This window comes from Lepidochelys kempii, chromosome 8 (assembly GCF_965140285.1).
Source record: "Lepidochelys kempii isolate rLepKem1 chromosome 8, rLepKem1.hap1, whole genome shotgun sequence".
NCBI classification, from domain to species: Eukaryota; Metazoa; Chordata; order Testudines; family Cheloniidae; genus Lepidochelys; species Lepidochelys kempii.
Genome location: NC_136387.1, coordinates 98,397,071 through 98,424,631, shown reverse-complemented (window position 1 = coordinate 98,424,631; position 27,561 = coordinate 98,397,071). Strand labels below are relative to the sequence as shown.

General features: G+C 40.8%; 1 protein-coding gene across 2 annotated transcripts in view; it reads right to left on the bottom strand.

Moving 5' to 3' along the window:
• FAF1 (Fas associated factor 1) overlaps positions 1-27,561 on the bottom strand; it is a 309,253-nt gene that overhangs the window by 189,130 nt on the left and 92,562 nt on the right. For both annotated transcript variants that reach the window (XM_073357756.2, XM_073357758.2), the window contains exons 5-6: positions 18,079-18,170; positions 16,896-16,984 (exon numbers count right to left, since the gene is read on the bottom strand). In XM_073357756.2, the coding sequence (XP_073213857.1) occupies positions 16,896-16,984; positions 18,079-18,170 (181 nt within the window). The remainder of the gene's footprint in view (positions 1-16,895; positions 16,985-18,078; positions 18,171-27,561) is intronic.

Sequence of the window (27,561 nt, the reverse complement as noted above, 5' to 3'; positions counted from 1 at the left end):
ATGCTCACGAAAGCTTATGCTCAAATAAATTTGTTAGTCTCTAAGGTGCCACAAGTACTCCTTTTCTTTTTGCGGATACAGACTAACACGGCTGCTACTCTGAAACCACTGATTTTAAGTATACCAAGACAAATTTTGCTCTTCAGCAGGGCTGCCTGTAGTGTAAATCAGGCAAAAATTGTATGAATACACAACGACCAGACAGGAAAAAATAGCCAGTGAGAGATTTCTCAGTGTGAAGCACCAGGCATTAAAACAAATACCTGGCATATCATGTAGTCAGTACTAACAATGTGCTCTATCAAACTTTTTAAATGTACCATAAAATACTTGCAAATTCTTAAGCAAAAAATAATTAATAATAATCATCATCATAATCTTCACTGATATGTGGACTAAATAAAACCATCACACAATAATTACTGTATTAACCATGTTATCACATAAAATGGATGTATTTAAAGCGCTTCTGTTGTCTCTGAAGTTTTTATGGATTTGAAAAATATCCCCTTTACTTAAAATGGGGAACAATGTTGGAATTCACAATCTCTTTCAAAACAGAAGAAAATTTCTGAGTGAAACCACTATAGGAAACATCACAGCATACAGCGCATTAGAATCCCAGTGCAATATTATGTTGGTTTGATCTCTTCTAAGAGCTTTGGAATGAAGCCGTGTTTATTTGCTTTTTTAATTTTCTCCTCCTGCTAATAAGTGACTGAATTTAGAAAACAGCCTAAATAATAAGAATAAAAAAATCTTACTAATGCTTATGTACTGGTACTGCCATAACAAGTGATAATCACAGGAAACTTGGAACAGAATGGAAAGTATAGACATACATCATGTAAAACAATTTCTATATTAAGTCTGCAACTTTTTTATTTTGCTTTTGACACTGTTCTATGCCATTAGACCTTCACATTTTGCCATGATCACATTTTATTTCTTACTTTCAAAAAAAAAAAAAGTCTTCCTCTAAAATCATCTCTTGAGAAGTATCAGTCATTTCTGTTCTTCCAGCATGCCAAGAAATTAATACAAATATATATGTTTTTGAAACTAATAATTCTTGATACAGTGTTCTAATACTACCCACCAATTTAGCTACAGAGGTAGGAGCCAATCTCACAAATCTATTCATTCAAGAAGTCCATACACATGCAAGTAGTTCTATTGACTACAATATTCCAGACCACCGAACTTGCCTGTGTTGTGAGACAGACTCACTTGCCCAGGCTCATGGGAACAACATCCTGGAGACTCACTGAAAATGTCAATGAGATTCCTTGCAAGCCACACCTAACAAATATATGTAATTGATTCTGACAATCTCAAATTAGCCATGGAAGAAATTTAAAGGGAATATGCAGCCCAAAGCAGTCCCTTCCCCCATGACCTCTGGAATGGCTCTGCCAGTGAGAAACTTTTGAGGATATAGCTAAGGTTGATAGCTTTGATTTTGTTTCTGTCTATGAGACAACAATGGGTTAGAAGAATCAGTACCTCCTGGTTAAAAAAGCCATAACGTATGGGTGTAGTGTTTCTTGTATCTTATTCTGGATAAAAACTATGGCCAATATTGTAAAAATGGGTGCTAAAAGCTAGACTCCTAAATCCATATTTAGGCATCTAAATAAATGCCCTGATTTTCAAAGGTTTGAGCAGTTCCTCAGCACTTCTGAGAACCTGACAGATCCCCCAGTTGACTGCTAGGTTCAATTTTGCCGGTATTTTGTATATATTCTAGTTCAGTTCTACACAATTTTATAAAATTAATTCAATGTTTCCCATTAGGCAAGATCTTTTTAAAAGTATAAAGGATTTTCTACCAAAAAATCTCAGAGTTTTAGATGGATAGATATGACACATGGTAATTAACATTTCCATTTTAAATTTTCAGATTTATACAAGCTCATGTCAACAGAAGTCCAAATTTACTGTAATTACAGATTATTTACATTAACACAAAATAAGAAATCAGTATGTAAATTTAATGTTTGTTGTAGCTAATGCAGCAGGAGATGGCAGATTAGGTTCAAGCAGCAATCAGTTAGAAAATCTGGCTAACATGTAAATGAGCAGAAGCCCTTATGTTTACATTCTATTGCATTTTAAACGTCAGGATTTTAAAACTGTCTCATGAGCAGATGTGAAAATAAAACATTAATCTTACCATTATTATTGAAGCTTTTAAAGTAACTAAAGCGAGCTCTAGCTCCTATCCAGCTAAACAGACAATACTAATAATTGCAGTTGCAGATTACATCATTCTTAATTAACACTCTGCTACAGTTGTTAACATACACCAAGACACCATGTCACAATCACCACTGCTCTGTAACAATCTTAAAATCGCAGTTGAAGAATTGGCCTATTACTCTGTCGGTACTTTTTATTTCCTATCCAGACACGTGATTAAATTGCTCAGATAAATTAGAATGTGTACCAGAGGAAATACAGCGTTTTCAACAATCTCTTGAAGAAACCAGATTTTTTTTTAAAAAAAAATCCACATGGCCAAGCAGCTTTTATCTGTTATGGTTCAGTAAGTTAAAAACAAAACATTACAAGCCTTTAAGTAGTTCACAGAACACTTTGCTATAAAACGCCAGACTTCTGTTCACTAGGGTGGCAACCTGCTGAATCCAGTCTGCAGGGCATTCACAAAGATGGCCTGGGAGTGAATATGTGGGGGGAAAGGGAAGAAGGACAGGATGCTTGGGGCCACATGAAGTCTTGTGAACCCCTTCCCTTATGTTTGCCATTGCCTCCTTTCTGCACTTTGGCCAGTTGGGATGCAGCATTTTGGGGAGCAGAGGGAAGGAGGGCCAGGGTAAGAGAACACACACAAAAAAACACCAGAACTGGCAAAACAGGTGGCAGGGAATTTACTCCCTGGTGAATTAAAAGACAAACATCCTCCAACTTCCTCCCTTTTTATTTTTTCTACAGGTTTTGGATGGCTGAATGTGGTAGTCTATACCAACTAACATCATTCAAACAGGACATGTAGATTTAATTAGTTATATTTATATATAAAGATTTCATTTTTTAAATGTTACCTTAATACATCAAATAAGACTAGGCAGGTTTTCAGAAAAGTTAACTGTAAGAGGTTTTTTTTTTGTTAAACATTGATAACTATGTCTTTTAAAGATAATTAGGGTGTGCTGAATCCAAATATGGTTGTTACCAAGCTGTATGTTGTGTATTAAGATCTCTAAAGAGCGAACAAAGCAACACACAGAAATTGCTGAAGTGTAAAACTTTTATTTCCTTTTATTTTAGGATTAACATACTTCAGTCGGATCTTAATTAGCTGCAGAATGTAACAAAAGTGATCAAATAATATGCACAACCTTTTTCTAAAGCTATTGTATGTCAGTTTCTTAGTTGCAAGAGGTACTAGAAATATTTTAATGCGTTATGCAACCATGACAGAGCATGTTTACATGGCTCTTATAACTTGAGCATTAGCATCTTGAAACAAAAGTATACACGCTGATTAAACTATCAGAAACTTAAAACGAGTGAAAATATTTTCTGTAGTAAACATTAAGTAAATATTTTAATGCACACAAGTTAAGTACACGTTAGTGTCAAGAAACTTTGGTATACAGTGGAAGATATCACCTTATTAGGTCACTTCTTATATGGACACATCTACTTATCGATACTGTCCTTAAGCACTAAGGGCAGGTCTACACTGCGGCTTAAGTTGATCTAACTTACATTGCTCAGGGGTGTGAAAAAGACACACGCACCCCAACGATGCAAGTTTTGTGCTGTTCACACAAGACAATCTCCCGCCAATATAGCTTCCGCTTCTCACTGACTGGAGTAATCATGCAGATGGGAGAGTGCGTCTTCACCAGACATGCTAAGAGCTGCAGCTGCCTTGGCACAGCTGTGCCGATGTAGCACTGTTGTGTAGACTTGTTCTAAGTGTCATATTGATGCAACCAAATTCCAGTTCTCTGCGTTTGCATGTTCCTGTACAAATAAACCATTCTATCCTGTACCACTCTGGGCTCTATTGTGCAGCACAGAATATTGCCTTCATGCAGTCTTCTGGTATAGGTGGGAATGACATGAGCTGTGGCACCAGACCTCTGTCCTCTGGTTTCCAGCCCATTGTATTCGGAAGAAAAAGTACTGGATTTGGGTAGTAGGTGTTTGTATTATTAGCGGCTCAGATTAAAATATTGCAAGGCCCTCCTTATTATCTTTTCTGGAAGCACAATGAAGTTCATCCTATTACTTGTAAGAGGCACATATCTGCCTTCCAGCACTCTTTAGATGGGTCTTGTACCTACTGGGCATTTTTGTCTGATACCACTCTGAATAGATATCTTGTAGTAGCTGTCAAACACAACATCTATTCTGTGGAAGTGTGTTCCAGTCCTATGTACTGTTTTTACAAATACATCTGCAAGGTATTCAAATCTTTTGGCTCCACACTGCTCCAGTCTTGTACCAAAGCTTGTGCACCTATCACAGGATACCTTCTCCCAACAGAGATGATTGTTGGTGGGCAGGGACACCATCTGTCAGTACATCACCCAGTATTGCTTTTGTGCCAATTCTTAGACTGCCATCTGTCTGTGCTAATGCCAAAAGGACAGGCATTAACTCGTGTTTCAAAATCTAGAAATGCACAGTCCTACCAGCTTCACAGGTAGTTTCTCCATGAAGCTGTCCAGTTGCACTTGTCCTAGGATCTTTGCATTCGAGGGGGTGTCTTGTATGGCTTCAGTAGCCAGATTTTTTGTTGTAATATCTTGCAATGAAGTGGGTGGTTCCTCCACAGAGAAAACCTTAAACCTTTGAAGTGTTTGTATGAGTGCATCCTCATTTTCATTGTTATTGCTTCCTTGCCTTTCTTGACTCATTATGAAAAAGATCACCACCAAAGCCAATATGGAACATGGCTCTAGTATCTGCTGGGATACAGGCTCTCAGATTGTAAAACAAGGCCCATCTGCTGAGGGCTGAGTGAGTCTTGGTGATGTCTATAATTCCACCTTCTTTCTTTCCTATACCATTAAGCCACTCTTGGCTCTGATCAGGGTCTACTTGGTTGAATTTCTGACATGATCTCTTGACAACAAAGTTCCCCTGCTGGAACTCCTTGAGCATTTCAGCTGGCAGCGGATGCATTTCTTTGATGTAGGTGGCACCTTACCTTGCATAGCTTTTGTGGTCATATCTCAGGAAGAATGGCAACATGCATTTGAAAGTGAAGAGATGCAGCTCCCAATTTGCCTCTCTCTGGGCACAGCTGAACACAAATACGGCCACCATTTCCATGTACTGTCACCGAAACCTGAAGTTCACAATACTTTCACCTTTTCTGATCAGAAATGTGGAGGTGAAATTTTGAAATCTTTATGAAGTACTAACTGACATGAGCTCACCATAAAAGAATGTGACTGATTGGTTTTGCCAACATACTTTTTAAGCTCTTGATCATGCGCCACTATACAATCCAAGAGTTGTGGATGTATCAGGTATCAGTGCTCAAAATGTCAGTTTGTGAGCCCACATTGCCCTGGCACATGACTTGCCTTTCATAGCTTGTTTTTATTGTGTTTGATCCAAGAACTCCACTTTCCATCCAAGCATCTGCTAGCCCTGAAGACTGAGTCTGATGGCCAATAAGTTTTTGACAGTTCACTGAAATATGGAGCCCTCCTAATTGTGGAATAAGCCAGCTCTGTGCTCTGGAGTGACCCGCTGTAGTTCCATCAGTTTATGGCACAGAACTTCATCAACAGTTAAAACCTCATACGGTTGCCCAAACATGTATGCATCTCTGTACAACAGTAAGGACGGTGTCTAACGCATAAGCAAGGGCTCGAATGGATTGGCAAGTATCCAATGGTAGTTATTTCTCATTCTGGTGTCATGTGTGTGACAAAGCTCTGTCCTTGTCTCAGTAGGTCCCGCGCTTCCTGGCAGATTTCGCTAGCCTCGGAGGCTCACTGTGACCCTTCACGAAGTCCTTCTCTCTCTAGGGGCAAAGGTCACAGCCTACTGAGCCATTTTCATCATAAGCCAGCAAGGGAGGTGAGGAAAAGCCACCCTCCCTCGCACAGTCTCTGTTGTCTCCCAGTCTCAGTTATTAATCAGAGAGGGGAGGGGGAAGCCTGGGCCTGCCCTCTACTCCAGGCTCCAGCCCAGGGACCCTAATAGTAGCAGCTATGGTAGCTGACTTTTTGGAAATAGAACGTGTACAATTCCCTGGGCCACTTCACCACAGCAGCCCCCACTCAATATCTTTTTCACCGCTACCTCAGGGCCTCCTTCCTTTCACCTGATATGGTTTGTACTGCTTAATTCCTCCAACAGCGTGGCTTCCTCCTACAGCTCCTGATACGGGCACCCAACTGACTAACTGGGAGGCTTTTAACTAGTTTTGGCCAGCCCCTAATTGGCTTCAGGTGTCCCAATCAACCTAGCTATCTTCCCTGCCTTCTGGAAAGATCTTAATTGGCCCCAGGTGTCTTAATTGACCTGGAGCAGCTGCCATTTATTTATCCTGGTAACAGAGATTTGGTTAGCCTGGGGCTAATGTATCTGTCTCCCACTACTTTTCTATAGCCATCTGGCCTTGCCCCGTCACATGTGCAATTGGTTGAAATGTGTCCATCCACATTCTGGGTTCTCGTTTTGACGTTTAATGATGAAGGCCATATCAGACGCAGTTGCCCACATAGCAGTTTTTCAGTTTTCTTCAGATCCAGAGTATCATTGTTTGCAAATATGGTCCCTCAATACTGGTTTAGTTTTACTATTTCTTGCATCGGCTGGTATGTCTGTGTCAACTGTATTTAGGAACACTGAGTGGATGTTGTCTGATGGCTTTAGACCATTCAGCATCACATCAGGGGCAGGTCCTCTTTGCCAAGCAGTGACTTGTTTTGCACAGAATGATGAGAAGCATCATTTATGTCAATATTGTTGGCTGTACAGGGAACCAGGATGAGAGAACAATAATACCTTTCTCAGTATCCATAGTTAGTAGGGTTTTCTCTGTTGGGCTATGTTCACTTTTAGTATTCCTTCATAACTAATGCAAATACATAATGTGGTCAAATACAGCTGCCTTCATTATCTGTTCGCTCATCTTCAATGTAGTTACAGAAATGAGTCTCTGTCTGACGCATACTTTTTGACAAAACATGCAGCAGCCTCCAATCCATAGGTTTCACTAAACAGAACCATCTTGTATTACAACATTCATATCTATACTGGGATGACTACAGCTTGCCACACATGATACATTGGATGCAAATGCACTTGTTTTCTGCAACCTCTGGTTTTTGCCTTTTTCAGTGTATTGGACACATCAATGACTGTGCTGCACAACTAATGCTGTCTTTTCTGAATGAAAGATGGACTCAGTTCTATCAATGGCCTCTCTGTATTCAGCATCTTGCAGTTTATTTTTTTATGAATGTTGCCTCCCTTCTTCTATGCAATCACCTGCTTCGTGCATATCTTCTTCACTTGATTACTGGCAAATAATGCAGAGAATATAAAAAACTGGCATGGAGTTCCTGTGACCAATACAAGTGTAACCAGGCTCCTGTAACCAATACCAGTGTCATAAACCACCACCTCATCTAACTATTGTGCTGTATCTGTAAAAAATGTCACCACTACCACTTCTGTTAATTCTATTCTAACAACAAAGCACTCTGTACTATAAAACAAACACTAAACATGCAAGAAAATGATTTTACATATACAGGAAAAATAACTTCTATGTCATTATTAACTTATTTCTCATATTATGACTAAGGTTGACCAAATGCTATAAAAAGTTGAATATTAGGGTGCAACAGGTGTTAAAACTATTTTGTTCTTAATAGACTGAAAAGGAATTGTGCTAAACAGTTTGATTTTGCTGATAAGTTCATGCACTTTCTGTTGGTGTATCGAACATTTCTGGTGACCACACTTTATTTGCAAGTTTGAGAGTATAAATGTCAGAATTCAGCTTGGTAACAACCATTTTCCAAATCAGCAGGTTCAAATTATGTCAGAAAAAGTTGTTACCAACTTCTAACAAAAAAATGTTTCCCGACCTCTTTCAAAGGATCAATTCTGAGATTTCCATCAAATCTAAAATTGTGATTAGAACCGTCATACCGCTAGTCTAATAAAATCTCATCCCACAAAATGATTCTACGGCTAAACTATAACCTTTATCCATGATTTTATCAACATTGAGTAGTAATTTATTGTGCCTTTGTTGACTTAAAATTTTGTTGTTGTTATATCCAGCACACCATGAATGGTTGTAGATTCAGATCTGATGAAACAAACTCCTTAAAGCCTATACTGAGGCTTTATTGCAGGCCAAGAAAACTGTCCTATTAGCCTCCACTGAGGCTGCCAAATTCCACCCCAAGGAGTTATCTAACAACGTGGTCTTACCGCCCTAATCCTGAATGCCTACAGCCTGCATCAGAGCAGAGTACCAAGTGCTGCAAAGAATGAGAAATATCATTCTACTGTGCTGAAAAGATTATGCACATTCAGGAAGGCATCTCAAACAGCATGAATACGTTTTGCCTATGCCCACCAACCAACAACCACTTGCATTCCCAGAGTTCAGCACATTCACTCCTTAAGAAGTTCTGGACTCCCTAAAGTAGTCTCAACCAAAGATTTGTGAAACCCACCAATACCCTTCCTGGCTTGTGAAAGAGAGTCATGAACAACTGACTGAAATAGCTAATACCTCATTCAGAAAAGGAATCTTCCCTTCCTCCTTCAAACATGCAGTAGTCCAACCAACACGGAAGAAACCCACTATGGATACTTCAGTCCTAGCCAACTACCACCCAGTGTCAAACCTCCCACTCCTGGGCAAGCTCACAGGGAAGCTAGCAAAAAGGGCAACTACAAGCTCATCTAACTGAAGCTAACATTCTAAAACTGCTCATTCTGGATTCAGGCCAGGACATGGAACCAAAATCATCTTAGTGGCACTGATGGATGATCTCCTGTCAACAAACAGAAGACAGATATCCATTCTCATTCTCCTATACCTCTCTGCAGCATTCGACACTGCGGATCATGAAATACTGCTGTTTCACTTGAGAGAGGCAGTGGGGTCCTGGGCTTTGCACTAAAATGATTTGAGTCCTTCCTGGAGGGATGCACCCAATGAGCAGTGATGAGAAACTGCACCTCTACCAGAAGGCCCCTCACTTAGAGAGAGAGAGAGAGAGAGAGAGAGAATAGATCCTTGTGGAACTCTACGTTCCGTTTCAATCACTATGTGAAATGGTCAGACAACATGGACTCAAGTGTCAGCAACATGTAGAAGATACATAACTCTACATATCCTTCACCACATATAACCATGCCACTACCACCAAGGTGGACCAGTGTGGCTTAGATGAATAAGTGCTAACTGAAGCTGAATCCGAACAAGACATAGGTGATGCTGACTGGGAGAGGGGAGTATTTTGAAGAGCTTGCAAATACACTGCTGTCTCTGTTGGATGAAGATACACAACTGATTAATTCAGCCTATGTTCTAGGAATCCTGTTGGATTCCTTGCTGATGCTAAGCTCTCAGATAATAGCATCCATGAGTAAAACTTTCTACCATCGCCGCTTGGCTAAGAAACTCCATCCCATTCTGACAGACGAAGAACTTGCCTCAGTTATTCATGTTCTCATCACCTCTCTGTTAGATTACAGCAAAGCTATATACCCGGATATGAAGCCTTCAGCACTTAGGTAACTCCAACTAGTTCAGAATGAAGCAGCACTTCTCAGCAACACCGGTTACTGCAAAAATATCATACCTGTCCTCCATTCTCTAAACTGGTTTCCCACAGAATTTTGACTCAAGTTCAAAGTCTTGGTCCATATAGATTCTAAGGCCAGACGGTACGACTGAGATCCTCTAGTCTGACCTCCTGTATAACACAGGCCACAGAACTTCCCAAAAATAATTTCTAGAGAGCATATATTTTAAAAAAGCATCCCCCTCTTGATTTAAAAATAGTCAGTGATGGAGAATTCACCACAACCCCTAGTCAGTCATTCCAATGGTTAATTACTCTGTTAAAAATGTATGCCTTATTTCGACTCTGAATTTGTCTAATTTCAGCTTTCGCCCATTGGATTATATGATACCTTCCTCTGCTAGATTGAAGAGCCCATTATTAAATATTTGTTCCCCATGTAGATACTTCTATATTGTAGTCAAGTTACTCCTTAACCTTCTCTTTGTTATGCTAAATAGATTGAACTCTTCAAACCACTCCATGACCTGGGCCCAGGATAGCTAAAAGACCATTTAAAGCTCTGGGACAAAAAGCGTGGTTGAGAACTCTGCTCCTCTGACACAACGGAACTCTCTACATAAGACACAGTTCATCTGTGCAGGAGACAGAACTGTCTCTAAGGGCAGTCCAAGACACTGGAACAAACTGCCCCAAGAACTAAGGACCACCTGACCTCACCACTTTCCACTTCAAAAGCAAAGCACATTTCTTAAACCTTATCTTCTCTAATATAAGCACATAGCAACAGAGGGGTGTGTGTGTATTTTATACAGACACACAAACACACACACAAAGACACTATCAAAACAAGACACACTGCTGCTCATGCTTCTCCCTCAAGGGAGAGGATGAGAGAACAAACACATGACAGATGTGTAGTCATACTGCTTAATGCACTACTGGAAGGCACTCAGATACTACTATGGTGATGAGCGAGGCATAAAAATTGAGGGAGAACAGAACAGAAATCTTGGAGATTTTGTTGTTTAAACTGTTCAACCACTTCGCTGTAATGTTTAGATACTTGCTCTGATCAGTGGAGCTGTTTAGATGACTCAGCCAATCTTGACGATTAGGTTAGATCAGGAAAACTGTATGATTGTAGGAGAAGCTGTGTATACACCACACAGGAGATGGAAGGACCCTTGATGTCAAGAACAGGAACAAGGTGGGAGCTTGTAGAATTATAGTCAGATTCTTTCCTTGAAGGAGGACACGTGTGTCAAATGACTTATGTCAAATCTCAGATTTTTGAACCACCACATTACTGGAAAGTAGGGCTGTCAATTAATAACAGTTAACTCATGCAATTAACTAAAAAAAATTAATCGTGATTTAAAAAATTAATTGCAATTAATCGCAGTTTTAATTGCACTGTTAAACAATAGAATACCAATTGAAATTTATTAAATATTTTGGATGTTTTTCTACATTTTCATGTATATTTATTTCAATTACAGCACAGAATTGAAAGTGTATATTATTTTTTATTACAAATATTTGCAATGTAAAAATGATAAACAAAAAAAATATTTTAGTTGACCTCATACAAGTACCGTAGTGCAATCTCTTTGCTATGAAAGTGCAACCTACAAATGTAGATTTTTTTCTTACACAACTGCACTCAAAAACAAAACAATGTAAAACTTTAGCGCCTGCAAGTCCACGCAGTCCTACTTCTTGTTCAGCCAATCACTAAGACAAACAAGTTTGTTTATATTTACAGGAGATAATGCTGCCCGCTTCTTATTTACAATGTCACCAGAAAGTGAGAACAGGCATTTGCATGGCACTTTTGTAGCTGGCGTTGCAAGATATTTATGTGCCCGATATGCTAAACATTTGTAAGGTCTCACTTTCAGGTGACATTGTAAACAAGAAGCGGGCAACAATATCTCTTGCAAATGTAAACAAATTTGTTTGTCTGAGCGACTGGCTGAACAAGAAGTAGGACAGAGTGGACCTGCAGGCTCTAAAATTTTACATAGTTTTATTTTTGAATGCAGGGGTTTTTTTGTACACAATTCTACATTTGTAAGTTCAACTTTCATGATAAAGAGATTGCACTACACTACCAGTATTAGGTGAATTGAATAATACTATTTATTTTGGGTTTTTTTACAGTGCAAATACTTGTAATAAAAAATAAATATAAAGTGAGCACTATACACTTTGTATTCTGTGTTTTAAATGAATTGAATATATTTGAAAATGTAGAAAACATACAAAATATTTAAATAAATGGTATTCCATTATTAACAGTGCGATTAATCGTGATTGATTTTTTTTAATCACTTGACAGCCCTACTCTAAAGCTATTATACGTTATGATTATTTATCTCTAGTACAAACCAGGAATGTAATTGATGAGACAGACAGAAAGGACAGTCCAGTGGTAAGGATGCTAGTCTAAGACTTGGGAGATCTGAGTTCAAGTTACTGCTCTAGCACAGACTTCCCGTGCGACCTTGGGCAAGTCATTTAACCTCTGTGCCTCAGTTCCCCATCTGTAAGATGAGGATAACAGCACTTCCCTACCTCCCAGGGGTATTGTGAGGATAAATAAATTAAAGAGTTTGAGGTGCACAGACACTATGGTAACAGTTACCATATAAGTACCTTATATAGATAGATCACTATCCAGATGGATTTCATGAATAAGTGACAAAGTTTCTTAATGTCCATTTTAATGATAGAAGTTACCTGTATTTCTTAAAAGAGGGATGCTGTCAAACTAATCTGAATTGTCACTGACCTAACAGTAGGCAATAAATAGTGTAACTGGGTTTGGTACATTGCTTCAATTAAATGTGTTTTGATCTCCATTGATGCTTTAATTGGTGGCAAGCTTCCCCTTTCATCTAGAATTTATGACTTAAATGTGGATGATTTGAAGTCTAGATCATCTCCCTGAAGTAGCCACTAATTAATCATCATTTACTATCCCAAAGCTTCCAAATTTATTTTTAAAATACCCAGAACTAATTCCCACTGAGCAACAAGTTTAAACTGTGAAGTTGTGACAACAATAAACCTTGATTTTACCAAGCAATGCGATATTATTTTTAAAGCGTTCAAATCAAGTGGTCACATAATATTATGATCACATCATTTTCCTCCAAAATATAAAAGAGGACTCAGAACTCATAAGTATCCCTTTAAACTCTATTTTATTTCAATTACAATAAATACAATTTTAAAGTGGAGCAGCCATCTCAAGCTCTGGGCATCTTTACAACATTAAACAATTTTCAATAATACAACCAGAACTGGTCAAAAAGATCTGAATTTTCTAAACTGATTGAAATGCAGCAGCTTATAAACTTGGTGAAAGATTTTTTCAAAAATTCAAGACTGAAAGTTTTCCACAATGTAACCATTTTTCAAACTATCTGCATGTACACAACTGTTCACTGCCCTTGCACTTAGAACTGTAATTGCTACCATCAAACAGAACTCTAATATACATATTAACATAGCCTCTTTTTTCACCCCTCACTGTGTGGCTTGTCCAAATGCCTGCACTTCTAAAATAGATGAGCTTTGCCATGTCCAAAAGGTTAACAAGTCTGACTCTGGTGGTCCAATGAAGTGAAGAGCATTCTGAAAGTTCACAAACTATCACAGAGTATATATTACTAACAGTCCCCGCCCCCACTTTTTAAAAAAAAAAACAAACTGCAAGGACATTCCCGTACGAATGCCTCTACTTATCACAGCTATGGCGTTATACCACAAGGAAAGGCAGTCTTTCATGTAACCTAGCCCCAAGCTTCTAAGGCTCTAGATTCTGATTCAGCACATTAGTTAAGCTCGTACCTAATTTTAACCACGTGAGTAGTCCCACTGACTTCAACTCTGGACACAATAGCTAAAGCTATTTTCTAATAGGCATTTTGGATATGATACTTTGTGGTGCATGACCAACTTCCAACGATACATGACTGAACCCTCAAACTAAACAGGAATATCTCTATATCAATCCATAAAAGGGTGAGGAAAGGACGGGAATTAATCTTTAGATTTTTAAAGATGATGTACAAACCTGTATTTTTCATTCCTTCTCTACCCTCTAACCCTTTTCCTCCCCAACATTGAAGCTGCTTTACACTTATCATATTAGTTTAAATGCTTAATTGGGAGCCTTAAATCACTGCTCAATCCAGTTCTTAAGCACCACAACCACCAAAATACCAGTATGAAAACACACCGTATAGATGCTGAGATGGAAGGGGAATTAGCACCCAACTCCCATTGAAAGGTTATGCAAATTGAGTACCTAACTCCCTTGACTTTTAAATTCAAGCCAGGGTATTATTCATTGCCTCTGGGAAGCAGACTTTTGTGAGCAAATGCCTTATGATAATATTGGAATATATATTACTAGTAGTTAAGATACAAGACTTATTTTTCCAATTGATTCTTAATCATTATCCTCAGTGATATGACTGTGTTGGCAACTCTCTCTTGCAGAGAGTCCAAAGTTCTTCTATCCACTTACAAGGTTAGGTTAGATTTCTTAAGACTATTAAAATAAATTGCAAACAAGCTGCAACATGTGGCTCAGGTCCCAATTCAACTGTGTCTACTTGCTTGATTTTTGGTTACAGTACAACAGGGGTGAGCAAACTTTTTGGCCCGAGGGCCACATCAGGGTTGCAAAACTATATGGAGGGAAGGCTGTGCGTCCCAAACAGCCTGGACCCCGCCCCCTATCTGCCTCCTCCCACTTCCCGCCCCCTGACTGCCCCCCTCAGAATCCCCAACCCATCCAACGCCACCTGCTCCTTGTTTCCTGACCGCCCCCTCCTGGGACCCCCGCCCCTAACTGCCCCCCCCAGACCTCACCCCCATCCAGCCCCCCCTCTTCCCTGTCCCCTGACTGCCCTGACCCCATCCACACCTCCGACCCCTGACAGGCCCCCCCGGGGCTCCCACGCCTATCCAACCCCCCTTGTTCCCGTCCCCTGACCGTCCCCACCCCGACCTCCGCCCCACCCAATCTCTGCCCCATCCAACCGCCCCCTGCTCCCTGTCCCCGATTGCCCCTGGGACTCCCCACTCCCTTACCACGCCAGAGCCAGCCATGCCACTGCGCTGCCCGTCAGGAGCGGCGGGCCAGAGCACCGGCAATGCGGCGTGCTGAGACTGCGGGGGAGGGGCTGGGGGCTAGCCTCCCTGGCCAAGAGCTTAGGGGCCGGGCAGAACGTTCCCGTGAGCCGGATGTGGCCTGCGGGCTGTAGTTTGCCCACCTCTGGACTACAATTATAGCTATTAGACTCAATTACTGTGCACCCCCAAGTGGCAATGTAATAATGGTAACTAGGCTTTTACTAAAAAAAGAACAGGAATACTTGTGGCACCTTAGAGACTAACAAATTTATTTGAGCATAAGCTTTCGTGGGCTACAGCCCACTCCATCAGATGCACAGAATGGAACATATAGTAAGAAGATATATATATATATATATATACACACACACATACAGAGAACATGAAAAGGTGGAAGTTGCCACACCAACTCTAAGAGGCTAGTTAATTAAGATGAGCTATTATTAGCAGAAGAAAAACACCTTTTGTAGTGATAATCAAGATGGCCCATTTCAGACAGGTTTTTACTAGTTACATGCATCATTCTACATTTTGAAAAAAAAGAAATATCAATTCCAATTTTTGGCAATCAAAGTATAAGAATAACAACTACAGTACTTATGCGAAACAATCTGTTCCACCTTGCGTTTAGTTGTGGCACTCCGAGCACGCTGAAGAAATGCAGCTCTGCATAAGCTTGAAAGCTTGTCTCTCCCACCAACCGAAGCTGGTCTAACAAAAGATATTGCCTCAGTCATCACGTCTGGCCAATATTAATTTATGGCAGTGAGAATTACATTTCACTTCTCAGGGAATAATTTATTTTCAAAATCCACAGATGTCTCATTAAGCTATTTTAACATAGTAGGTTTTTATTTGAGGATTTAAAACACTCAAGTGTAACATGGAAGAGAATTTAAATTTCCTTTAATTGAAGAGAATTGTACAGCATGTCTACGTGCACTCAAATATCCACAAGTCCAACAGGAGAGGGCAGCATTGTGTAACACTTTAACCATTTGGAAAGGAACATGGCTGAACTGCTGGTGACCTGATAAGGATTTTTAGATATTTATGTTTAAAGTAACTGCTATCATGTGATAAATCCTTGAAGGCCAGCATCCACTATTGTGGGCACAAAAATTGCATTCATTATACATCATCCACACTTAGCAGTAGCAAAAATCTGTGCATACACTTTATACAGTTTAACCTTATGGCAGATGAGAGTTAGAGAATTTGTGTTTGCAAAATTTCTTTTCAATAAATGGGTTTTGAGGTTGTAAATCCTAAGACTTATACACAGTGGTGCAAGTAGGGCAGTACGGTACACCATACCATTAAGAAATTTATTGCCGGTACACTGTACTGGAAAGACACAGGAGCAGAACGTAGTGCTGCTGGGTGGCCCCACGCCGGCAGCTCTTCCGGCGCAGTTGTACCGCCCCTGCAGTCTCACCTCCAGCCCTTCCACGCAGCTGCACCTCCTGTCTGTATACCCCCCACCAGAGGACAGGGCTGGGGCTGGGGGTGGTAGAGCTGTGCCGGAGAAGCTGCCTGCATGGGGCTGCCCAGTAGTCCCATATGCTGCTCCTGCATCTGCTCCTTTCGGCGCTGCAGTTCCAAAGAGCCCTGTGGTTCAGAAGCCTGTATCTGGCGCAGCAGGAGGACAGAGCCCCCCCGGCCCCCTCCCTGGGGAGGAGTCACGTGGGGGGGGGGGCCACTTGGAGAGTGTCCCTCCCATGACTCACCTATGCTCAGCTCAGCGTACCGGTAAGAAATAAATTCTACTTGCACCACTGTTTAAACATTAAAAAGCATTTGCACCGACTGAGTGCAGATGCAGTAAGTGCACACTCAGTTTTGCAGGCATGCAAGTAGAGGCCTGGCAGATGCGCTTTCGAACGTTTACCCCAGTTTTTCCATAGAAATAAAATAAAGCACCATCTAAGCTCATATTCATAAATGTATGACAAAGAGCCTTACCCAGAGTTACTTGAAGAAGGTGGTGGAAGATCAGGTGTTAGAACATAAAGACTGTTATTTTTTGGTAAGTGTAGAGTTTTTAAAACAGTCTGCGAAAAAAAACAACATTTGTTCAAGAACTGTAGATTATGCAGTTTTTTTTAATCATTTGCTTTTTAAAAAATTGATTTTTTTAAAATTAGTTAGAATACATATATTGAAAATAATTCCTTGAACTGCCATAGCAAAAACTACTACACTTGTAGGAGAATCCTTTCTAAAACACAGACAGGCAGACAAAACAGCAGCTCCTTTAGGCTAAGAAGAACAATAAACGAAACCAATAAACCAACTTTACTCTGAAACCAATAAACGAACAGCGGTACAAACTTATCCCTTATATAGGTAGCTAAATTGGTTTACAGAAGTCTATTCTTTTCACACCAACCGTGCAAATTAAGGTGGGATGCAAGTCTAGATCATTGGTTTGTATACATAGGAGGTTTAAAATATTGGTGCTGCCATCTTGGCAATGGAAGATGAACTGGAGGATAATCAGAGATCATGTTTGTGGCACAATGTATGCAATAGCCATCCACTACATATATCCTGCTCAGCATGGTACACGGCACATGTTGCCAATGTTTAAAGCTGCACAGTCTATGTAGCGTTATCTTAAATTTGGGTGGAGAGTGGTGAAAAAAAAAAACACATGCAGAGTTACAGTTGACTGGGAAAACTGAATTCTGTTATTTCTTAACTGTCCAATCATTTTGTTTGTTTGGGATTTTTTTTCCATTTTATGTGTGAGTTGAACATTTCCTGATTAATCAATGTTTGTTTTTAAATTTCAGAGTTCAGTTTTTCCCGATTAAGTTGTTGATACATATTTACAAACAACGGTATAGCCAAGAATTTTGCCTGAAGAGAGAATTCTTTATTTTATTGCTAATTTAATAATGTGCATTTTACAGGTACCAATATCAGACTGTACATGCAAATACTATCAACAGGATAACGGAAGTTGGGGCAAATAATGCATAATTCCACTTGCAACATTTTAAGCAAACGGATTCTTTAATAATGTTACTAGAATCAAAACAACATAGAAATCAACAGTCCTTGTGTTTGTTATGCTGACTTTCAAGCACTTATTGGTTTCAACATTTAAATAATTTAACTGATGAAACTGTAGGAAACTTACACTATCATCTAGGTCTCCAGTCTTCCAGCCTTTTAACAACATTTTCGATACAGGAATCTGAAGTTCATTTTCTAAAATGTGTTTGATCTCTCCTGTAGAGAAGGCAAAGAAAAAATACCAACAAAATCATGTTCACATTCTTCTATATTTAGGAAAGCAAAGTATCAGACCCTGCCTCGCTGCAATAGAACAACATTATGGCTCCAAGGTCCAACGTTCAACTCCTTTCCTGTTATATTATATCCATTTTCAAAAAGCATTTAATATTTGTGCATCTTTCTCCACTACATACAATACCTTCACATGAACAAAAAAAAACAAAACTATTTCAGCAGCCCAGGTTTCTAGACAAAAACTAAATTAAATAAAATGGGAAAAAACAGTTAGGAAAACTAATTTTCATTTAATGTTGCTAAAGTCCAAAGGGCCATTTCAAAGGGAGGGGGGATTGAGGGAGGAAAGGAGGGGATAGTAATACACACGTACCCCTCCCACGGCAGTGTCCTTTGATTTCAATATTAAATGACTGAGATTTTCAAAGACGTCTAAAAGATACGGAGGAATTATCCTGTGCCCACTGACTTCAGTGGGGCAGGATCAGGACCTTAGACACACATCATTATTTCATTAGCAGAGCTTGGTCATTTTTTGACCAAACATTTTTCACCAAAAATGTTGATCCATCAAAACCAAAGCTATTCACAGGAAGGGCACAGTTTCAAAAAATTTCTCATTTCAAAAAAAGCTTTGGAAAAAAAAGTTTTGAAATTATTCAAAACATCCCATTTTATCATTTTAAGTGAAAATTTCCAGTTTTTTGTTTCAAAAGAAATACTCATTTTCAAATTTAGGCTAATTTTATAATAAAACATTTTTTTAAATCAACATCAAAATGAAACACTTCTGAAATTTTCAAAATAATACATTTTGATAGACCCAAACTGATTTTCTTTTCTCCAGGTCTCTGAAAATTTGAGATTTAGACCGGGTCACAAATTGGGATGTGAAATTTTTCAAAATCTCCATTTTTTTCCCAGGACAGGAAAACACATGAACTGAACCCTAAGAGCTGCTTTGAAAATATTAGCCAATAATTTTATGTTGGAATTAATAATGTTAAAAACTAAATTCCTAGTCACCAAGTTCATTCAGGTACAGTAACAGTTCCAACATAAATTTGAAGGATCAGTTATGTAATGAGGATTTGGCAGTTCAATCAAACACTTTTTTAGAAGAATAGGTCTGAAATTTTAAGCCATAAACATGTATGACAGATTGCTCTTATTTGCATATTAATAAATAGCACTAGTAGTTGACAACAAAAATCAATTGCTTAGGAATTACAGCACAACAACTTGTTCTGAATCTTAATTTTAAAGCATGGTTAGGATGGTTCTTCAAATACAGCCATTTTAAAATTAGTGCAGTTAAGATTAGTTTTCCAAAAGAATTTTAAAAAAATAAATAAATAAGAGTGCTTCCCAGTTCCCCTTTGGCCCTCCCGGTATTTTTCCTCAACTTGCATATTGCAAGCAAAAGCATTCTGTTGACACCACTGTGGGATCCACTTGTAGTTTTAAATAAAAGGATATAATAAGGAAAATAGATGAGGCAAGCATCAAGATGAAGCACTGGCTGATGTAAATCTTCAAAAGAAACATAGTTCTTGCTATCTATAACCGTCTCCCAGACTAAAGATCCACAGCCAGCCATGAGCACAGCAAGAGAGAGAGATAATCACCCATAAGAGGAGAGAGATTCAGGGCCACCTGGAAGGACAGGAAGGCATACATCTGGGGAACATTCCATTAACAACAGCACCAGCAGCCAGCGTTCACTTTAAAAATGAATTAGTCAAAGGTGCGGAAGAACCTATTCTAAGTCTGAGATTGGGAATATGATTGGAGGGGAAAGGAAGTGCATGGGCATAACAATTTTAATACAACTAAATATTAATGCACTTTGCATGAATTTCCACTTTCTCTCCTTTTTAAATAAACATACTTATGTGCAGCACACCAGGAAGACATATAATGAGTATCTGGAGCTCTGCATGCTGGAATACATGCTGCAGCCGCCAGTTCTAAATCCACAGATTAATGCATCTCAGCAGGGAACCAGGTTGGCACTGCAGTTTGCAGGTAAGAAATTCCACTGAACAAAGAGGAGCGAAGGAACAAGAGGATATGAAAAGAGGAAGGAAGAATTACTCATTGTAAAACATATGATTTATTACAGCTTTTAATTAACAGTTTTTCCCCCATAAAACCAATTGTCCATTGACTTGAAAAGGGTGCCTTAGGTGGGTAAAAATGTCTTCAAAAGTTGACTTCAGTCATTACATCCTCACTGTCAGCCTATCACGTAATCAACCCCTACTTCAAGAATTAACTCTTGACTCCAATTAATATATTACACATAAAGGTACCTAGCGTATGGCTATTTCAGTATATACATGTAAATATAGTATTCCTACGTGTGTTGAGGAACCAGATTTAAAATAATTGTTTCTGTTTCAATTTTATGATTACTCCTGAGTGCATTCTGTGCCAAAAAAATAAAAATTCTCCACACAGTATTTTAAAATTATGAAAAATTCTGCTAATTTTATCTGTCAAATAAATGTGGAGGCTCCAGCAAGGCATTGGGGAGCACAGGCCAGTGGCTGTACAGAGGTGGGAGATCACGGTACAGCTCCCCAGCCCAGGACACGGACTCAGCGGTGGACCCAATCCTGACACTGTGCAAGGACCGGCACTGCCCCAGAAACACCCCAGGGCCCTGTCCCTCTGTGCCAGGCACACCAGGCATGGGCAGGCAGGCTCAGCATGGCGGGATCCAAGTGTAGAGGAGCTTAGTGTGGGGGGATCCAGATGTGGGTTGAGAAGGTTCTGTGTGGGGCAATCTGGATGCAAGCAGCTCAGTGGGGGATCTGGGTGTGTGGGGGGATCTGGATGCACAGGGGCTTGTTGGATACAACAGTAATGGAACTCTGCAAGGGGATCCAGATTAAGGTGGTTGGGGCTGGGGGGGTGGGGGGGAGAGTCTGGGTGTGAGTGGGGAATAGAGCTTAGCATGGGGGTCTGGGTGTGGGGGACTCAGTAGGGGGTCAAGATGCTGGGGGAGTGGGGGGTTATTGGGGTGGGGATCTGGGTGCGGATGACTTGTCGGGGTGGTCTAGGTGCAGGGGGAGTGGGAATCATTGGGGAGGCTCTGAGTGTGGAGGGCTGGGGTTCGGTGGGAGGGTCTGAGTATGAGGGGGTCTGGATGCACAGGATGGGCAGATGGGAGAACAGCTCCCTGTACAGGGATCTCTTCCCCCTTCCCCCTCCCCCCACAGCTGAGGAACGATGGGTGTGGTAGGGAGGAGGGGGGACTGCAGAGCTTCCTGCAGCTGGGGGAGAAATCTGGGGGTGGGTCTGACCTGGCCCCAGATGCTGTGCAGGGGAAGAGGAAGTCCCATCCTCCCCAGCACAGCCGGGACTAGCAAGTTGAGTCTGGCACAGGGTAGGGGCCACCAGCTGGGTCTTCTCCAGTCCCAACCCCTGCCCCACAGTGATTTACCTTTCTGCCAGCTGCCCTGGGCACCAAAAACATACTGCTGGGGAGGGTCACATGACCACTCTTGTGGCTTCCCTTTGCTTCCCCTCAAAAAGTCATTTTTCTGTAGGAAAGCACAGAAATCTGCAGGGGACAAATTCTGCGCGTGCACAGTGGCACAGAATTCCTCCAGGAGTAAAATTATTATAGATGCATTGCTTTTTGGGTAACGTATTGTTAAAAACTGAGCATATTTTAAATTAACATAAATTTAAAATCTGTCCTTTTACAGAAGCATATTTTCTGAACATAATGCTTGGTCAGTTTTAGAAGATTACATCCACATTCCCTCACAAATATTTAACATGCCATGTACAATCTCAGTGCATTAATCACTAAACATACAGGTTTACAAGTAAACCAAATTAAATCTTTGCAGACACTAAGAATGTGGGTGTAAAACTTTGGGGGAAAAAAAAAAAACAGTTGCTGGAGAATCCCAGCTCTTTGCTCCAGGTCGTGAGGAGTTAATGCACTAATTGGATACAGTGATGCAAAATAATGTACATGAAAAATAGGTTATAGTATCCAATTGACTCAAATTGCCGGCCAAACTAGACAAGGTTGTATTTAATTTATAATGTTTAATTAGTTTCCCTCCCACCCCCCAAGCTATTTATCAGGCAGTGAGTTTACTCTTTCTTGAAGATTTCCCAGATTTTGTTGCTGTGGTTGATTATGTTAACATAATAAATACAATTTTGATCAGATTTCATTTCTGTGAATCCTTTAGCCAGTTGTTTTAAAGTTTCTAATTTATACCCTAGTTTTTCCACTATATTTCAGTAATAGATCCAAAAGAATAAGGAGCTTTTATTACTAAGTTCAAAATCACACAGTGTGGGATTTACATTCTTCTATTATTTAGCTAACAAACAATAAATCACAAACCTAGAGATGGACATCTTTCACCAGATTAGTATTGCACCTACAGTATTCAGCTAATTTAGCATCAGAAGACCCAGAAATAATCCCTACCACCCCATACGTGCTACTGATTCAGTTTCTCATTTGTGAGAATCAATTTTCTCTTGTGTTGGAATCTTGCTTGACTTGAGGGTTCATATGAGGATTTCTGTAATATTTTAACTCTGTTATCATCCAGTTTACCAATATGTACACACAGATGTGCAGGGCAGAGTGGAATTTTCCCAAGCCCTCTGTGCATGGGCTGAATCACACTATTGTTACAAGACAAGGGTGGATTTAAGATAGTCATTCCCTTTGTAGGTGTAGTAAAAGATTAATTTATTTATATGTATGGCAAAAAAGTTAATGTTATATAGAGAACCAAACAATATACTCACAGGAAAACTAGATATAATACAAAAAAAGCCCAAATAACTAACCCTGGGAAACAAATTTCCTTCCTATTGCCGACACTTACGCAGCATACATTGGGTGCCTTGCTCTTTCCAACAGTTACTATTTATTCAATCTTCCTTTAAGGTCTTTTTGATAGTTAAATGTCCCTTCTATTTGGATCTCTAACCTTCTGGGGTGGTTGTGGCATATTTCCATCTAGTGGAAATTTGATGTAATTGCAATATAAATTCAAGCAAACTGAGAAACAGGCTAGACAGATGGGGAGCCTCACAGAAGTTTTAGCCATGTCTAAATGATACTGAATGGTTGTTTCCAGAAGAGCATTTTTGGAACTCTAGTTTAATAAAATCCACTTTCAGATACTTTACACTCTGTGCTTCATACAGAACACTGCACTTTGGTGATGAGCTATTGATATGATGGCGATAACTGAGAAAGATGGCAAGCTCCAGTATACAACTATTCATGCGTTTTAACAAGAATGCAGCTAATCATTACACAAAAAATATGATGTAAATGGAATCTTTCTATTTCTGTGAGGTTAACAATGGATTACATATAGCTAGAGCCAGAAAAATGAAATAATTGACATTAAATTTTAGGAGTCTCTGCATGAAGAATTTCCTCTAACTTATCAGGTTAGAAAGGTGCAGCTGAAGAGATGAACAGTCCTAAATTCTTGTTTCACAACAAATAGAAATGTGGTATCAAAACAATGCAAATTTAGAGAACAATTGCAAATTGTTGATGAATCCATTATCTCACATTAAGGAAATCAGCGATTAGAATCTGATACAATTGAATCAAACATCGGCTTTGATCTAATTCTTACAAAAAGGGAGGTTGACCCTAGAACAGGCAATTGAAGGATGTTAGGGCACTACCCTGGGACTCAAGAGACCTTGGTTCAATTCTCTGTTCTGCCAGCATTTTCCTGTGTGACCATGGGCAACTCACCAAGTCTCTGTGCCTAAGCTCCCCAGGAGCAAAACGGAAATAGTATTCTCAGAGATGCTGTGAGGAGAATTATAGCAAAGACTGAAAGTCATTAAGATACTACAGCAATGGAGACCACATGAAGTACCTAACACAGAGTACAGGAGAAATCCAGAGTTTATTCTTCTATGACTACAGATCCAAGCATTAATTGATTTTAATCATACCCAAAAGCTAACAGTTATTTTAACCAGTAAGATGAGGTTTCAGCACATGCAAAATACATTGATAGTGCAAATGCAAACAACAACAGTGCCGGCTGTAGTCAGACGGCTCCCAGCCTAGGCTTTGCCATTGTCTCTGTCTCTCTTGCCCCTGGTCCCCGGTCCCCGCTGGAACTCCCACTCCTGGGCATTCTCACTCCTCCCTGCAGGAGTTGGGCTCAGTCCCAGGATCCTACCAAATCTAATTATCTCAGCCCAGCTACAGGTCACTCTCAGGGCTGCAGTGTCTGTCTGCCCTAAACAAAGGGTAAGGAAAAGAAAAGGATGTTATTGCCTTGGGCTGAGCTCCCCTGGCCATTGGGCTCCCTAGCAGTCTCTAGCAGCCTCTCTTCTTGGGCAAACTTTCCCACCTTATTCTGTGGCTAGTTTCATCTTTTAAGCTGCTGTTCTCCAGGCACAGAATGCTCTGCAGGTGCACCTAGCTGGCACTTCCTGAATGCAGGGATGCTCATTAGGTTTGCTGTCAGTGGGATGGGGCATGTTCCATCACATACCCGCCCTCCACCCCCAAGACCAAAAACGTTTCTTTGTCTGAGCATCAATCCAGTCCCAATCTTCTGGGGCAAAAATACTGCATTTGCTTGTGCCTTTCTGGCTCGGTGCTGCACCTAGAATTATAGGATTGAAGTGCCAAATATCAGCACATAATCCAGGGATTTGAGTCCTACCCTGAAGCTCCTGGGACAACACTGCTCCCAAGCCAACGTTTCTGCATCTTTATAGAGAACAAGAGTTCTGGGAGAATTCTGGATTGGCAAGGACAGGTACCCAGCTCAGCTGCGCCTTCAGGGTGCTAAAAGCTTCATCACACTAGTTGTCTTACTGGATCTTTTTTGATGTCTTTGCTCTTCAGCAGATCACTCAGGGTGCCATGATCCATGCAAAGTTGGGATGAACCAGCAATAGTATCCCAGAAGGCTCAGGAAGCAGCATATCTGTCTTCTGGTTCATGGAGCAGGGCAGGAGTTTAATGCATGGACTTTATCCATCAATGGTTTCACAAGGCCTCCGCCTACCTGATATCCTAAATAAATCACTTCTGTCGTGGCCAATTTACACTTGGCAGGCTTACCTGTGAGGCCAGCCTCTTCTAGGGAAGTCAATACTGCTCTCAGATGACTGAGGTGGTCTTCCCACATAGGGCTATAAATTACAGTGTCATCAAGGTAAGCTGCAGCATATTGCTCGTAGGGGCAAAGGATTCAATTCATCAGGCACTGGAAAGTCACTGTAGCCACTGGCAGGCAAAACAGCATGGTTTTAGAGTGGAAATGGCCAAAGGGGATTGAGGACATGGTATTCTCCTGACAGGATGCACACACGGAGCATCTGCCAATAGCCTTTTGTAAGATCCACTGTGCTGAGGTACTGTGCCAGGCCCAACTGCTCTAGCAACTGATCAAGCTCATTGCAGCATAGGGTAAGTGTCAAACTTTGTGATGGAATTGACTTTACGAAAAAGTCAATCCAGAACCAGATCATGCTGTCCGCTTTGGGGACCAGGACTAAAGGAGTCCTCCAGGTGCTCTTGGACTCCTCCGTGACCCCCATTCTCCACATCATAGGCACTTCTACTCAGACCATGTTCTACATCTTCTTGGGCAAGGGCTGAGGATTTTCCTCTAACTAGTTGCCCTGGTGTGGTCTTCAGATAATATTATATGGCGTATGTTCTCCCCAGGCTTGTGGAGAATACCATACTGAAGTCTTGGATCATTTGCCACAGCTGGGTCTTCTGTTCAGAAGCAATGGCCTCATTTAATGGTAAAAGTTCAGACTCTAGGCTATCAGCTACATTGAGACCTAGTTCTGGGCTCACTGGCCAGGAATCTATCAGGAGGGTTTCCCATGTTTCCCATGGCTTGAAAATGATAGACTTTTGTCTCCCTCCTCTTGCTGGATCAACCAGATCCATTTGTCTCAGCACCTCAAACAGACCCTGCCAGCGAGCCATTAATTTTGACTCAGATGATGGTAATAGGAGCAACACCCTGTCTCCAGGGTGGAAGGTTCATGCCTCTTGGTTATATCCCTGTTCTTGCCTCCATTGAGCCCAAACAAGGTTCTTCTTTGTGAAAGTGCTCAACTTTAGATGTTCACATAGTCGGATGATGTACTGGGTCCCCCCAAGTGTGTTTGAATCTTGCTCCTCCCAACTCTCACAATGCATCCAAGATTTCCCAGGGCTGGCATCCATAGAGCATTTTGAAGGGTAAAAAACCCACAGAAGTTTGGAGTATCTCTTGCACAGCAAATAGAAACGGTGGTCTCAGTGCCTAGACTCAGTCCCAACAAAACTGCTTCAATAATCTCAACATCTTGTTAACCCTTTCCACCAGGCCATCTGTTTGCAGATCACACACTGATGTCTTCACGGCCTTTATTTTAAGAAGAGAACATAGTTTATGCACCACCTGCAAGGTGAAGTTGGAGACCTGAACAGTCAATATTTCCTGCAGGAAACCTACCTCAGCAAAGAGAGTCTCATAAGTTTAGAAGCAATTGCTGTCACCATAGCCAAGCGCAAGGGTATCGCTTTGGGGTAGGGAGTGACATAGTCCACCACTACATGTATATACTGGTTTCCCCAGCAGCTCTTCTCTAAAAGGCTCTACACTATGTCCATCCCTATTCTTTCAAATAGGGTTTCCACTTAGGGCATTGGGACCAAAGAGCCTCAGGACATTCTTAGCTGCCATCTACTGACACTCAGGACAGGAAGAGCAATACTCCCTTACCTCATGGTGCACCCCAAACCCAGAAAAAGTGAGTCAGTACCCAACTCCAGGATCTTCTCATTCCCTATATGCCCTATGCAGGGAATATTGTGTGCCAGCTGAATTACAGCCTTTTGGTACTTACAGGGTACCAGTAAATGAGTTCTTATTGCCCGCAACTGTGGGTGTCTTTTTACATGATACAGACACTCTTTTTCCAGCACAAAGTGGGCGTAGTGTCCCAGGTGCTAGGGATCTGCTGCCTCCCCAAACATGGAAACCACCTGTTCACAGACACTGCTCAGGACTGAATTGTCATGCTGCTCTTGGACAAAGCTTCCCCCTTGTAGTAAGGTCTCAAGGTCCAAAGCCAGTGCCTGCCATCCCTCCATCTCTCTGGCCATCCCTGGTCACAGGGGACATCCCAGAGGGGGTCTTCAAAGTTACCCAAACTCACTAGGTCCATGGGGACTGCAGGCCAGGGCCTGCTCTGGGGTTCAGATCATTAATGATTTGCCAAAAGGCTGGCCAGTCTGAGCCTATAATCACTGGGCATGCTAATTTCTCTGCTAGCACAATTTTAATTGAGTCAGGGTGGGCCCCAACTGTTAGTTCCAGTC